Below are 14,739 nucleotides of genomic sequence, written 5' to 3' on the forward strand. Positions count from 1 at the left end.
ATTTGAGAAGGAACACTTTTTCTTTTTTTTTTCTCAGAGTATTGCATCTCACATAAACTTCTGACATTTTGATTTGGTCAGTTAAATGGCAGCGGTGGGTGTTAATCACTTTCATCTGGTTTGGTGGTAATGAAATTAATAACAGGTTCACTAGAGGGGCAACAGAAGACAACCCCAAAATCAGGAATGGCTTTACAGATGGAGACCCGCTGACATTTTTCCCTCTTCATTTTTTCTGCATGTTTTTTGAGTAATTTTGCTTTTGGCTAGGCTCAGTGTCACTACTGGTGTCATGAGGTGATACCTGGACCCCTGCATGGGTTGCACACGTGGTCCAACTCCTTCAGTATGGCACATCAATACATGTCATTACCAGAAGGTTTGCTGGTAACAGAACAGTCTTAAGAACATAGAGGTGAGTCCTGGATACAGGCAGTTACTCTAGGAAAGCTGGACAGGGCTGTAGAAGGCTAACCCATCAGCAGGACCAGTATCTGTGTAAGGAAGAACAAGATGAGCACTACCAGAGATACAAAATGACCTCCAGCTGGCTGCTGGTGTCAGTGTCTCTGACCGAACAATTAGAAACACCGGGCCTTATAAGGTCATGAGGGAGGGCTGACATCCTCACGTGGGGCATGTGGACTCTGTCTGCCACACTGGAGCCATTTACTATACAGGGTGGGCCATTTATATGGATGCACCGTAATAACATGGGAATGGTTGGTGATGTTAAAGTCCTGTTTGTGGAACATTAGTATATGTGAGGGGGCAAACTCCTCAAGATGGGTGGTGACCATGGTGGCCATTTAGAAGTCGGCCATCTTGGATACAACTTTTGTTTTTTCAATAGGAAGAGGGCCATGTGACACATCAAACTTATTGGTAATGTCACAAGAAAAACAATGGTGTGCTTGGTTTCAACATAACTTTATTCCTTCATGAGTTATTTACAAGTTTCTGACCACTTATAAAATGTGTTCAATGTGCTGCCCATTGTGTTGGATTGTCAATGCAACCCTCTTCTCCCACTCTTCACACACTGATAGCAACACCGCAGGAGAAATGTCAGCACAGGCATCCAGTATCCGTAGTTTCAGGTGCTGCACATCTTGTATCTTCACACCATAGACAATTGCCTTCAGATGACCCCAAAGATAAAAGTCTAAGGGGGTCAGATCGGGAGACATGGGGGCCATTCAACTGGCCCACGACGACCAATCCACTTTCCAGGAAACTGTTCATCTAGGAATGCTCGGACCTGGCACCCATAATGTGGTGGTGCATCATCTTGCTGGAAAAACTCAGGGAACGTGCCAGCTTCAGTGCATAAAGAGGGAAACACATCATCATGTAGCAATTTCAAATATCGTTGTACCATATATACCACACCAAACCATCACTTTTGTTGGTCCAACAGTCTTGTAGGGATCCATCCAATGTGGGTTAGCGTCAGACCAATAGCGGTGGTTTTGTTTGTTAACTTCACCATTCACATAAAAGTTTGCCTCATCACTGAACAAAATCTTCTGCGTGAACTGAGGGTCCTGTTCCAATTTTTGTTTTGCCCATTCTGCAAATTCTGTGCGCCGATCTGGGTCATCCTCGTTGAGATGCTGCAGTAGCTGGAGTTTGTAAGGGTGCCATTTGTGAGTAGCTAATATCCACCGAAGGGATGTTCGACTAATGCCACTCTCCAGTGACATGCGGCGAGTGCTACGCTGTGGGCTCTTGCTGAATGAAACTAGGACAGCCTCTGATGTTTCTTCATTAGTGACGGTTTTCTTGCGTCCACATTTTGGCAAATCCAACACTGAACCAGTTTCACGAAACTTAGCAAGCAGTTTGCTAACTGTAGCATGGGAGATGGGTGGTCTCGTAGGGTGTCTTGCATTGAAATCTGCTGCAATGACCCGGTTACTGCGTTCACCAGATATCAACACAATTTCGATCCGTTCCTCACGTGTTAACCTCTTCGACATGTCAATGGCTGCGAACAAAGAGAAACTTGTAAATAACTCACGAAAGAATAAAGTTACGTTGAAACCAAGCACACCATTGTTTTTCTTGTGACATTACCAATAAGTTTGATGTGTCACATGGCCCTCTTCCTATGGGGGGGGGGAAAAAACAAAAGTTGTATCCAAGATGGCCGACTTCTAAATGGCCACCATGGTCACCACCCATCTTGAGAAGTTTGCCCCCTCACATATACTAATGTGCCACAAACAGGACTTTAATATCACCAACCATTCCCATGTTATTACAGTGTATCCATATAAATGGCCCACCCTGTAGATTACCAGAACTGGTGCTTTGGGGTTTTTACAGATTCCCATGTAGGTTCCCATGTGGCAGATGTTAAAAGGATTTGGAGAAGCCATGGAGAACATTATGCTGCCTGTAACATTGGTCAACACGACTGGTTTAATGGTAGGTCAGTAATGGTCTGTAGAGGCATATCCATGGAGGGATGCATAGAACTCTACAGGCTAGGCAAGGACACCGTGATTACCTTTAGGTATCAGGTTGAAACTCTTGGACTCATTGTCACTGGTATAGTGGGTCCTGGGTTCCTCCTGGTTCATGACAATGCCCAGCCTCATGTGGGGAGAATATGCTGGAAGTTCGTGGAAAATTAAGGAATTTATTCCTTTGACTGTCCCCACACTTGCATGACTTAAATCAAACATAATACCTCTGAGCATGTGGAGGCTATACAAACTGCTGAGTGCCATTCTGAGTTACTGCAATAAAATTTCAGCCTGCGGCATCGTTGTTTTTTTTGTTTTGTTTTTTCACTTTAATTTTTGGGGTGTTTTTAAATGCAGCCCTCTGTACTTTCATTGCCATCAAACAATGTGGTAACCTTTCATTCATAATACATTATTTATTCCACATCAGTGGAGATATCCACATGGCTTCTTTTCCCATTGAGATCTGAGGTGTTTTCAAAGTTTTTTGAGCACTGCATTTTCTCTTTACATAGTATTTGCTGCATGTAAAACCTTTTCAGTCATGTAGCTCAGATTTAATTTTCTCCCATCATTCCTGCTCACAGGGAAGCACTTCCTGCGTGCCGCCCAAATGAACATGAACTTTGCTGCTTGGGGCCGTTTGATGATGAGCATCCTGCCTCCTTGCAACTCACTGGAGCCCATGAGCCCTCCATTAGCAGCGCCCAGTACTACATCAGCTCTTTCACCAGCACAGTAAGGCTCTGTGTTGTGACCCAGAAATATCTCTTTGTGACATCTATGAAAGAGTGAAATAATAAGTTGTTTGCTTTAGGCTGTTTTTCTGCTCATATTATCAGACTGGACAGATTAACTTGACTGGAAGGCTGAATCTAATGTTATCACTGGACTGTATTTGGAGTGGTTGTGTAATGTTATTGAAGGTTATAAAAATGTGTGATTCTATATTTTCTTGCTCTCCAAAAAAACCCTGTGCAGACATACAAGAAAAATTAGTGGGGGGAAAAATACACAGCAACAAAAACTTACACTACAGAAAGAATACATACATGATTGTTGGTAGTTTGTTTTTGCAAGGGTCATTTGACCAATTGAATGAGAAAATGCTCATAGATGTTATAAAGAGAATTTAATTAAGATTTCATTTAAAAAAAATGAATATAGTGCCAAATCACAACAACAGTCGCCCCCAATAAGGACCTTACAATAATAGAGAGGAAACCCCATTAATCAGATTTAAATTTAAAATTCCATGCCCCCTTCTAGCCCGCTAATGTGTTTCTCTCTCTTCGTTGTTGAAAAAATGTAAAATTAAGTCTCCATCTCCTAATAAATAAGTGTTTCTAAAGCCTTAGGTAGTACGAGATTTGCTCCATTAGTCAGATTTCCCAAAGTCTATCCAACCACATGTGATAAGTTGGAGTGTCGGCCTTCAGCCGTCTAATTGTAATGCATGTAATTGCTGCCACCAATAATCTTCTTTAGCCAAATTTTGGTGAGCGCACAGAAAACGTTCTTCCAATATCTAACTCTGCACATGGCCAGAATATATGTATGCAAGTCCCAGTATGTGTACCACATTTTCTCCAGCATGTATTAGTGGCGTGGGCCGTTCCATTTGAATTCTCTCCAAGAGTTTGAGCTTGTTACCCTGTGTGCTCCGTTGCAGATTTCCTTTTTACTTGTAATGTAGTATTTGCAGTTATAAATTTCTCACCCCCATTTTCTCTGTAACTTTTTCCCACTCCTCGTGTCACATTAAGACATTTCTTAATTTTAAATAGCAGAAGTCTATTGCTGATGTTAAGCTCATCTTTTATCTGTTTAAAAGATTTGATGCTATCCTTATGAGGTTGGTATACCTTAATCAGGATTTATTCAGCTCATGAATGGAATTGTTTTGGGCAATCCAAAAGAATCATGTTGCATTTTAATCATACATTTAGATATAATTCAAATATATTTATATACTTAAAGCACTCTGCCTCACATCATGTATGCCTTTGACTGTGGGAGGAAGCCCTCACAGACACATGGGGAGCATGCAGGCTCCACACAGACGGAGATGGGTCTACTTTAGATTAAGTACCGCTTGTAATATAGACCTGTTTTCGGGTTTGATCTGATTTCTGTTGTATTAATATGAGACAAATTTAATATTTTTTTTATATTTAATATTTTTCTTTTTTCTAATGGCTCGCCCTTTTTGTTTATTGAAGTTTGTATCATTTTTAATGATTTATTTGTCAGTTTCTTAATTCAAGACAATAACTGCAGAATGGTACAGTGTAATAAACTATATTTTGTTCTGGTTTATTTAAGAGAACCTGAAGTAATGAGTCTGAATTTTGCTGAAGAACCACCAGGCAGATCTCCACATTCCATAAGAAAGAACAGTAAAAACTCCCCACTGGTAAGCTTCCCGTCTGCGTGACAAATGAATACAAACACTAGATGCATTTGTAACGTGTTTAACAAAATAACTAAACTAATCATCTATGGTCCGAGGAGGCAACTGATTAGTCCAGTTTGTTACCAGGAATATTCAAAAAGTTATGGATGATTTGAATGAAAATGGTTACAGTACTGGTGCATGGTTCAATTCAGATGTGACAACCTTTTGGAGTTAATCCAGTTCTGGATCCAGGAATTTATGGAAAAAATATTTAGTATTGTGAGAGATGAGAAAATCTGAACTTTGGCGTCATATCTTTACAAATAGATATCAAATTGAAGTAATAAAAACTGAAACGTATTATCATAATGTTTTCTAGAAAGTATCCTAAAGTAATCAGGGTTGGGATCAGTCTCTTTTGAATTCATGGATGGTGTGGAGGGAATTTACAGCTTTGGCTCGCATACTGCTCTTGTTTTTCTGTAAGGATTCACTTTCTGTCAGTTCATCTATTTTCTGTTTTGCTAAAAAAAACAAAAAACAGTCTTCCAATGAGAACAAGAGTCCAAAGCCAAAGAGACAACCGTCTGTTCTTCCACCTACACTGTAAGTCATACTGATTTATTTTTTTTCTTAATGTTTGTGAATTTGTTAGGTTTGATTAGACAGTTTTCGGGTACTCCAGATCACCAACCCAAGATTTTATTTCCTTCTGTGAAATAGGATAAGTAAAAATAAACCACACTTAACTTCCTGTGGTTCCAGTTCTAAAGTAATATACATCTAAAGGTTCTGTGTCGATATGTGTAGATATTCTGTGTAGATGAAATATTTGAAGATGTTCGTTTGGGATCCAAACGGAAGGTTCACGTCTCAGTAACATAAATGTTTGAAGTTTGCTTCTCTAGTTTCTGGTAACAAAGACACTGATTTTTATTTATTCTTTTTTTTTTCTCTGAAATCAATGAAGGAATCTTTCAGGACATAAACATGTGCACTTTTGTATCCTCATGCAGGAAGGATAAAGGGCTTCAAATAGAAGACTTCAAGTGTATTTCAGTCCTAGGGAGAGGTCACTTTGGAAAGGTATACATTAAACTTACTTTCCTATATTTGTAAGGCAACAGTGGGACTGCAACATTTCATTAAACATGGAATACAATTTATATGCAACTATTGCAATGTAGTGATTGCAAATCTGAATTCAAATCTCAGTGACCTTGACCTCAAAGCTAAGGTCAGAGATCAAGTTTTTCTGAAAATCCTGTAAATCAAGAAGGAAGACACCTAGGATTTTCTAATTTATACCATGTGTGCATCTACTAAGCCACATTACTTCTGTTTCTTTTATTTGATGCAAGGTGCTGCTAGCAGAGTATAAGAGGTCAGGTAAAATGTATGCCATCAAAGCCCTGAAGAAAGGTGATATTGTGACACGTGATGAAGTTGACAGGTATGTAATCTCATCTCGTCTTCTCCAAAATGCTTTGACTCTAGTGGATGGTGTCTTGGACATGTTCCCAGTGCTTGATGAAATTAAACCTTTTCTTTTCCACACCTAGTCTCCCTATATGCATGTCTACGTTCTTTATGTCCTTAGCTATTCCGTTTTTTCTTTGCTAACCTTGTCCTTTGAAAACTGGTTGGGGATGAAGGAAGGGAGACGGGAAAAAAGACATGCTGTGTAAAAGAGCCAGAGATAATAATAATTACTAATGATTAAATGCAGAGAGGTGTATAAACACATAGTAAGTGAAGAGGAAACGCTCAGTGCATCATGGGAATCCCCCAGCAGTCTACGCCTATTGCAACATAACTAAGTGAGGATTGAGGGTCATCTGATCCAGCCCTAACTATATGCTTTATCAAAAAGGAAAGTTAGAAGCGTGATCTTAACAGTAGAGATAGTGTCTGTCTCCTGAATCTAAACTGGGAGCTGGGTCCATAGAAGAGGGGCCTGAAAGCTGAAGGCTCTCCCTCCTGTTCTACTTTTTAATATATTAGGAGGATTTAACAGGGAGCCAGTATGGATGAAATACGCTCTCTTTCCAGTCCGTGTCAGTACTCTTGCTGCAGCATTTTGATCAACTGAAGTCTCCCATCTCTTTCAGATTGCATCTAATCGACCTGTATGCATCTTCCTCCACTCTACATCGTCCTCTGTTCCTCCCTCTTTAAAAGTAAAAAAAAAAAAAAAAAAAAAAAAAAAAATCAGTTAAGGGCTGTTCATGAATAAAACTAGTGCCTGTGTAACCCAGGTTATATTTTGTAGTTACAGTGTACAGATGCCTTCACAAGACAGTCAAAGTTATTGTTTTGAAAAGAAGCCAGCTAAAGGCTGATTCAGTGATTGTGATTGTGCCCATTACAAACTTGGCTGGGCAGAATATAGGGTTTAGCTTTCTCATCTAAATTACACGAGTGAGTGAGTGAGTGATGGATGCCAGTTGTGGCAGGGAATGAAAGAGAAAATAATAAAGTGAGTTTTAGACTATCGGTGCAGTGAAATTCTGTTAAAAGTTATCCTTCAGAGCGCAGTTTCAGGGTTTAAAGTTACTTTACTTTAGAGTTTGAGTAAATCTCTGCAATGGTTAAATGCAGGTGTAGGAATCTTGGGAATGCATTAATGTAAATGAATGCACACACAAAGAGAGCCAAACAAACATGCTTGTGTATGTGTGTCCCTCCTCCTGCACAGAATGGAGCAGTCTCTCTAGAGAACAACTTTTAGGTAAAAGGCAAAATGTGAGAACTGCTCAACCACACAGCATCAGACTTTGCATGCACCCACCATTTGCAGATTAGGTGAACAGCTGTTGAGCTAGATGAAGAACAGACAAAAAGATTTATCAAATAGAATACAAATTATAATTTTAATGAGTGTTCCTGCATGCTGGAACGTTATCCCTTTCTCCCAGTTTGTTTTTTTCAGTGTCTCTTTGCTCGCCTCTCTTACCCTCACCCCCAGGTAGTCACAGCCGACCCTGGTTCTGTTGTAAAAGGAGATGTAAAAGTAATTAATGCTTTACAGAATGGAAAAGCTCCTTGACTGAATGGATAAGGACCTGAATTTTATAAGATAATTTAGGACTGACTAAAAGTGCCTCTCTCAAATATGTATCTCCACTCAGCAATGACAGGCTCCCTCCCAAGGTCATTGTATACAGCAAATATGTCATTGATCCTTAAAAAGGATAAAACCCCCTGACAAGTGTGGCTCTTATCGCACAATTAGCTTAATCGAGGTTGACAGCAAAACCTTCATCAAAATCCTGGTAAAAAGGCCTTTGTAGTTGGTGAGGGCTTGGAGGTCTCCACACCTGGTGGGGGTTGTTATCAATGAGGAAGCCGTCTGTCCTCCTCCTGTAGGCCTCCTTGGCCTGTTGGATACCTTCCTCAGGTTGGCTGTGGGAGCGCTGTACATGGAACTGTCCCTCAGCCTGAAGGCTGAGTTACGAGTTCTGATCCGTGCCGGTACTTTACCCATCATCCAAGGTTTTCGGTTATGAAAAACAGATGGGTTTTAGTCATTATCACATTCGCCACACAACACTTAATACAGAAAAGGACAGAGTGAGTGCAGGTTTCCAGGTCCCGCTGTTCGAAGATGGAACAGGCTGTTAGATCAAAACAGTCCTGTAGCTGGAGGCGAGTGTCATCTGGCCATGTTTTAATGACCCAAGTGCTTGGAGGACTGAGGTGGATGTAGGTAGGGATAAGGAGCAAAGAGAGCAGGTCAGATTGTACTAGGCGGGGGAGGGGTGTTGCTCTGTAGGCCCATTTAATGTTACTGTACACATGGTCTAGTGTCCCGTCCCGGCTGTAGTAAATCTCTGATTGCAGCTCCTCCCATTTTGTTTATGAGGAATCTCACGTTTGGTGAGGAAGATGGATGGAGGTGGGGGTTGTGTTGTTGTTTTTGTAGCTCAATAGCCAGCCGACACAAAAAGGTGCACAGTATTTGGGAGCGCTTCGCATCTGCATATTTCTGTCCCCATCTTTAATTACCATATATCAGTATGACGATGATTACTCTGACCTGTGACATCTAAAGATTGAACTGCAAGGGTCTGAATAGAGTTAAGACTGTTGGAAGGAGATGATGGGTATTAATATGTCACTTCTACCACTGTATCTGTGTGGTCATGTTCAGCCTCATGTGTGAAAAGAGGATCTTTGAAGTGATCAACTCCTCTCGTCATCCATTCTTGGTGAACCTGTACGGCTGTTTCCAGACTGCAGACCACGTGTGCTTTGTGATGGCCTACTCGCCCGGAGGAGACCTCATGACGCACATTCACAACAGCATCTTCAATGAGAGTCAGGCTCGGTGAGCTCATGTTTTTTCTGTAAAACCTGCCGCTACAATCCAGGATAGTGCTGTTATTTCTACCACTTCTCTGATTTTTAGGTTTTTCTCCTCGTGTGTGCTTTTGGGTCTAGAGTTTCTCCACAAAAACAAAATAGTTTACAGGTGAGTCCTTTCAAGGCAATTTATTACTATGTCCTCGTAACTATGAGCTGCATGTCAGGAGCATGAGGCATCATTTTTTCTGTTTGTGTCATTCAGAGACCTGAAGCTGGACAATCTGTTGATGGACGCAGATGGCTTTGTAAGGATAGCAGATTTTGGCTTGTGCAAAGAAGGTAAATAGATTTCAATTTTATTTTTTTGTTGAAAAATCAAACTGTGTGGTCTCTGTATCTTCAGTGCAGAAAGTCAAAGCTTTAGATTTTGTGTTTTGCCAGATTTCAGAACTCTATAGTGTTTGTGTCAAAGGCTATGAATGTACATGGATAGTTTGTAATTAATCACTCACACTTATATGCATGAACAGTACCAACTAAACAAGTATGTAATCAATCCCTGTCGTCACTCTGTGACACTTTACTGTGCATAGAAATGGGCCACGGGGATCGCACATCAACCTTTTGTGGCACACCAGAGTTCCTGGCTCCAGAGGTGCTGACAGACAGCAATTACACCCGCAGTGTGGACTGGTGGGGGCTGGGGGTCCTCGTCTATGAGATGCTGGTGGGGGAGGTCAGTGTAAACCATAGACTGTATATAAAGATGCACCGTGTCATAAGGTTGCAGGAAGAAAAAGGTTTGAATTTTTTGGGGCAATGTCCACCTTCACCTTCAGTGTCTGGTGTAGACCTTCCTACACATTTCCATTCATTATTGATCACTGCATTACTTTAAAGTAATCTTTACTCATTCCTCCATACAGAAGAGCTTAAACACTGATGTTACCTCACATTTCCTCACATGAAATGCTTTGTTAGTTCAATTAGCTTTTCCTGTTAGACTTTGCTGCCAAATTGCTAAATTCAATGCTCTATTAATGTTGAAAAATCATCCCAGCTCAGACAAACCAAAATTCCTATATTAAAACCATGTTTCAGAGATAGGATAAAGTCATGTTTAGACTTTATCCTAAAGCCAAAGTCTAAATATGACTTTGGCTTTAGGTCTGGAGGTAAACCAGGTCATCTACTAATTGGAAGGTTGGTGGGATGATCCCAGCTGGGAACATGAGTGTGTGTTGATAGAAAGCATTTTGGCGAAGAGAAAGTTCTTATATAAATGGATGAATGAGGACATTAAAGTAGGGAAAAAGGTGCTATATAAGAACCAGTCTATTTAGACCAAACATGAATTATTATTGTAGGGTCTTGATCTTACAATATAAAGCGCCTTGAGGCAACTCTTGTGATTTGGTGCTAAGTAAAAGAAAAAAAAATCTGAAAAGAAGTGAATGCTGGACTGTTTATGGACAACTAACAACCATTTGTATATACAAATGTTTATATAATTACAGTTAGGTCTGTACTTTGTTGGACAAGGGTACTATTGATAGTCTTGCCTCTCTACACCACCATATTGGATATTCGCATGAAAAAAAAAAATCAACGTGAATTCAAAGTGTTACGAAGGCTTAACCAAATCCCAACAATCAGGTGACCCCCCAATGAGCAGCCACTTTGGTGACAGTGGGAAGGAAAAAGTCCCTTTAACAGAAAGAAACCCTCTGCAGAACCAGGCTTAGGGAGGGCCAGCAATGTGCTGCAACTGGTTGGGTTAAGGGGAGGAAGACAGGACAAAAGACATGCCATGGAGAAAAGTCAGAGATAAATAATACCCAACTATTAGATGCAGTGTGGTGTATAAATACACGGTAAGTGAAAAGGGATGAAAAAAGGAGCATTACTAAGGGTGGATTCAGGGTCACCTGATCCAGCCCTAACTGTAACCTTTGTCAAAAAGGAAAGTCTTAAGCCTAATCTTAAAAGTAGAGAGGTTGTCTGTCACCTGAACGCTGAAGGCTCTACCTCCCATACTACTTTTAAGTATCCTAGGAACTACAAGTAAGCCAGCAGTCTGAGGTCGAAGTGCCCTGTTGGGGTCATTAAGATAAGATGGGGCCTGATTATACAAGACCTTGTATGTGAGGGGAAGGATTTTGAATTAGATTCTGAATTTAACAGGAAGCCAATGAAGAGAAGCCAATGTAGCAGAAATATGCTCTCTTTCTAGTCCCTGTCAGTACTCTTGCTGCAGCATTTTGGATTAACTGAAGGACCTCCTGATGATAGTGAATTACAGTAGTCCAGCCTACAAATAATAAATGCATGAACTGGTTTTTCAGTGTCAGTCTGAGACAGGATATTTCTAATTTTAGAGATTTTGTGCAAATGGAATAAAGCAGTCCTACATATTTGTTTAATATGTGCATTGAAGGACATGTCCTGGTCAAAAAACGACTCCAAGATTTCTCACAGTGTTACTATCAAAGAACCCCATGGAACTCCATAAATAACCTCAGTGTGGAAAGAGGACTCTCCATTTACATGAACAAACTGGAATCTATTAGATATGATGCAAACCACTGCAGCGCAGTATCTGTAATACAGCATGCTCTAATCGCTCTAATAGGATATTATGGTCAACAGTATCGAACGCTGCACTGAGGTCTAGCAGGACAAGCACAGAGATGAGTCCACTGTCAGAGGCCATAAGAAGATCATTTGTAACCTTCACTAAAGCTCTTTCTGTGCTGTGATGGGCTCTGAAACTCTTCAAAAAAACCTTTCCTTTGCAGATGATAAGTTAGCTGTTTACCACCACTCCTTCAGGAATTTTTGAGATAAAAGGAAAGACACTCGGGTCAAGTGATGGCTCTTTAAGTAATGGTTTTACTACTGCCAGTCCGAATGCCTAATCAGCATTCACACGAATTAATAGTTAAGGTTAAAGGAATGCTTGGCTCAGAGGAGTCAAGAGGCGTACCCAGTGAAGATGTAAAAACACTTCTGTGTGAGTAGAGTTCAGGTAGCTGTTTGGCACAAGGCATTGGAGCATATGCCTGAATTATATCCTTAAATAATGTCAAGAACAATATGAAGTTACTACAGCTCTGTTCTTTCTTTCAGTCTCCTTTCCCCGGCGACGATGAGGAAGAAGTGTTTGATAGCATTGTCAATGATGATGTGCGCTACCCCCGCCTCCTTTCTCCTAACTCTGCATCCCTCATTCAGAAGGTTGGCTCCCAGACTAAGGAAACTGAATTCTCCAGATGAGGAACATTTTATGACCTCTTCAGTTTTATTCACACTTTTAATAATGAAGTAGTGCTCAAAATCTAAACTGTCTGTTGAGCTTATCAGCACATTTGAATTCTATTTATATGATCTGAATATTCTAAATGCTGTTGACCTAGGCTACTACATCACCTTCTTTCTCCCGCCTGTGTTTCAGCTGCTGCAGAAAAATCCTGAGTTGAGACTGGGAGCAGGAGAAGAGGATGCCTTGGAGATCAAAAGGCACAAATTTTATGAGGTCAGTGTCCAGTTATTGTAGCTGCTTCAACTGAAGTCACTGAAGTACCCGGTACGAGTATGAGATGAAATAGTGGAAGGGCAGGTGCTGAGTAAAAACATCTGAAAAGTAAGGAATCACAAAGAGCTGCACAAGTAAACGGAACAAAAAATATGAGAAAATTAAATACCGCAGTTCCAATACAAAATCAGGTTAAGACCGTAGTCTCAACAAAGACTTGTCAGGTTAAAGAAAAAGGTTTTAACTGCTTTTTAAGCAGAAGTCCAGAGTCAGCTAACCACATTAGTGGAAATTATTTCAAAGACTCTGTGTCCCCTAGTCTTTAAATTTCTATAAGGAACATCTAACAGATTCTGAGTCTGTGGCTGAAGACTGTGAGCAGCAGTGTGTTTAAGCAGCTGGGATAAATGGCCTACGGCCTGGCTGTTTACTGTTCTGTCGTATAAGAAACTGAAAAATAATCCTAGAATCTAGTGAGAGTCTGTATAAAGAATATAAAAGAGGAGAAATGTGAGTTTGTTTGGAGTCATGGAAGAGAGTATCTAGGCATTTTAGTAATCATGCAATCGCACAAATGAATGATTTTGTCGAGTTCAGCCAAGGTGACCGTACGTCACAATTTACAAATGCTTCTTAAATGAAAGAAACAGAAATGTAAAATAGATTTTACATGTTCTCCAGAGATCACCTTTCTGGAATTTGCATTTGAACAGAAAGAAGCAAAAGCCTGACTGATTTTAGGACATACTTCAGGAGGAGCTATAACCACAGTGTCGCTCTTGTTGCCGTTTAGAACAAGGTAACAGATAGTGAGTCGGTTCCTAATCTGGATTAAACAGTGGACTAGGGAGGACCACCTATCCAGCTTTGAGCCTTAAAAGGCATATATAGCTGAATGCCATCATCAGAGACATGAACAAAATGTCGACTAAAAGACGACTCATTGTGGAAACCCCACAATGTTATGTTCAAGGATAGCTTCTTCGTCCTAACAGAGAAAGTCCTTGTAGATAAGTAGAAGGGAAACCAATCGAATGTAGAGCTAGAGATGCCAGCCAGAACCTTAAATTTATTAAGTAAAACTTTATGGTCAACAGTATCAAAGGTTGCACTGAGGTCAAATAGGAAGAGTGTAAAACAAGTCCCTGTATCAGAAGCCATCAAAAGATCATAACAGAGCTTCAAAAACGGAGTCCTACTTTTGAGTTTAAAAATCTGCCATTTGGAGGAAATGCTAAAAGATCTGAATTGATGTTCTTCAAGTGTTTCTTCATAATTTGGTAACAGCTACCAATGGATTAAGTTTCTTCAGTAAAGCAGTTATTTCAGGCTGTTTTGTATAGGAGGGAACACTGCCTTGCCTCAGTGAACTGAAAACAAAGATGTGCTAATGGTGGTGGACGTCTCAAATAGGATGTAAAGAAGGTAATCATTGAGTCATTAAGTGTAATTAGAGAAAAAGACATAAATGATTCAGGGCACTGAGAATCATCCTCATTAGAACAGGGTGGAGGAGAAACAGTGCTATTAACAGTATCAAATAATAACCTGGGATAATTGTTATTACAATTTTTCAGATTATTTAAATTTGATTTTTCAAAATATTCACAGTGCACAACCAAACCCACTGTCATCCACAATCATTATTCATTTAAATATTATTAGTTTCGACAGGAATGATGAAGAGCACAAGTTTGATTATTTAACCAGTGAGCAAGAAACAACAGTGTTGGCTTTGTAGAGAGTGACCTGAGCATTGTTGTGTGGTCTTGACCTTGTAATACAAAGCTCCTTGAAGCAATGCTTGTTGTGATTTGGTGCTATATATATAAATACAGTTGATTTGAATTGAGGCAAAGGAGTTCAACATTCAATTCAATTCAGTTTTATTTATATGACAAATCCCAGCAAAATTCACCGTAAGGTGCTTTATATTGTAAGGTAAAGACTCTGTTGGCATTTTCCTCTGGATTATTTCAATCACATGATCCCCTTTGAGCAAGCGTTTGGTGACAGTGGGAAGG

General features: G+C 40.2%; 1 protein-coding gene across 1 annotated transcript in view; it reads left to right on the plus strand.

The window, feature by feature from the left end:
* Positions 1 to 14,739, plus strand: part of pkn3 (protein kinase N3) — a 32,007-nt gene that overhangs the window by 15,302 nt on the left and 1,966 nt on the right. Inside the window, exons 11-21 of the mRNA XM_085464630.1 lie at positions 3,062 to 3,212; positions 4,800 to 4,890; positions 5,417 to 5,478; positions 5,889 to 5,958; positions 6,234 to 6,325; positions 9,026 to 9,202; positions 9,284 to 9,346; positions 9,443 to 9,519; positions 9,774 to 9,916; positions 12,310 to 12,417; positions 12,635 to 12,715. Coding sequence (XP_085320756.1) covers positions 3,062 to 3,212; positions 4,800 to 4,890; positions 5,417 to 5,478; positions 5,889 to 5,958; positions 6,234 to 6,325; positions 9,026 to 9,202; positions 9,284 to 9,346; positions 9,443 to 9,519; positions 9,774 to 9,916; positions 12,310 to 12,417; positions 12,635 to 12,715 — 1,115 coding nt within the window. The remainder of the gene's footprint in view (positions 1 to 3,061; positions 3,213 to 4,799; positions 4,891 to 5,416; positions 5,479 to 5,888; positions 5,959 to 6,233; positions 6,326 to 9,025; positions 9,203 to 9,283; positions 9,347 to 9,442; positions 9,520 to 9,773; positions 9,917 to 12,309; positions 12,418 to 12,634; positions 12,716 to 14,739) is intronic.

This window comes from Copadichromis virginalis, linkage group LG7, assembly GCF_057382275.1.
Source record: "Copadichromis virginalis isolate Kocher_CV1m ecotype Utaka linkage group LG7, C_Virginalis_male_GT1.1, whole genome shotgun sequence".
NCBI lineage: Eukaryota > Metazoa > Chordata > Actinopteri > Cichliformes > Cichlidae > Copadichromis > Copadichromis virginalis.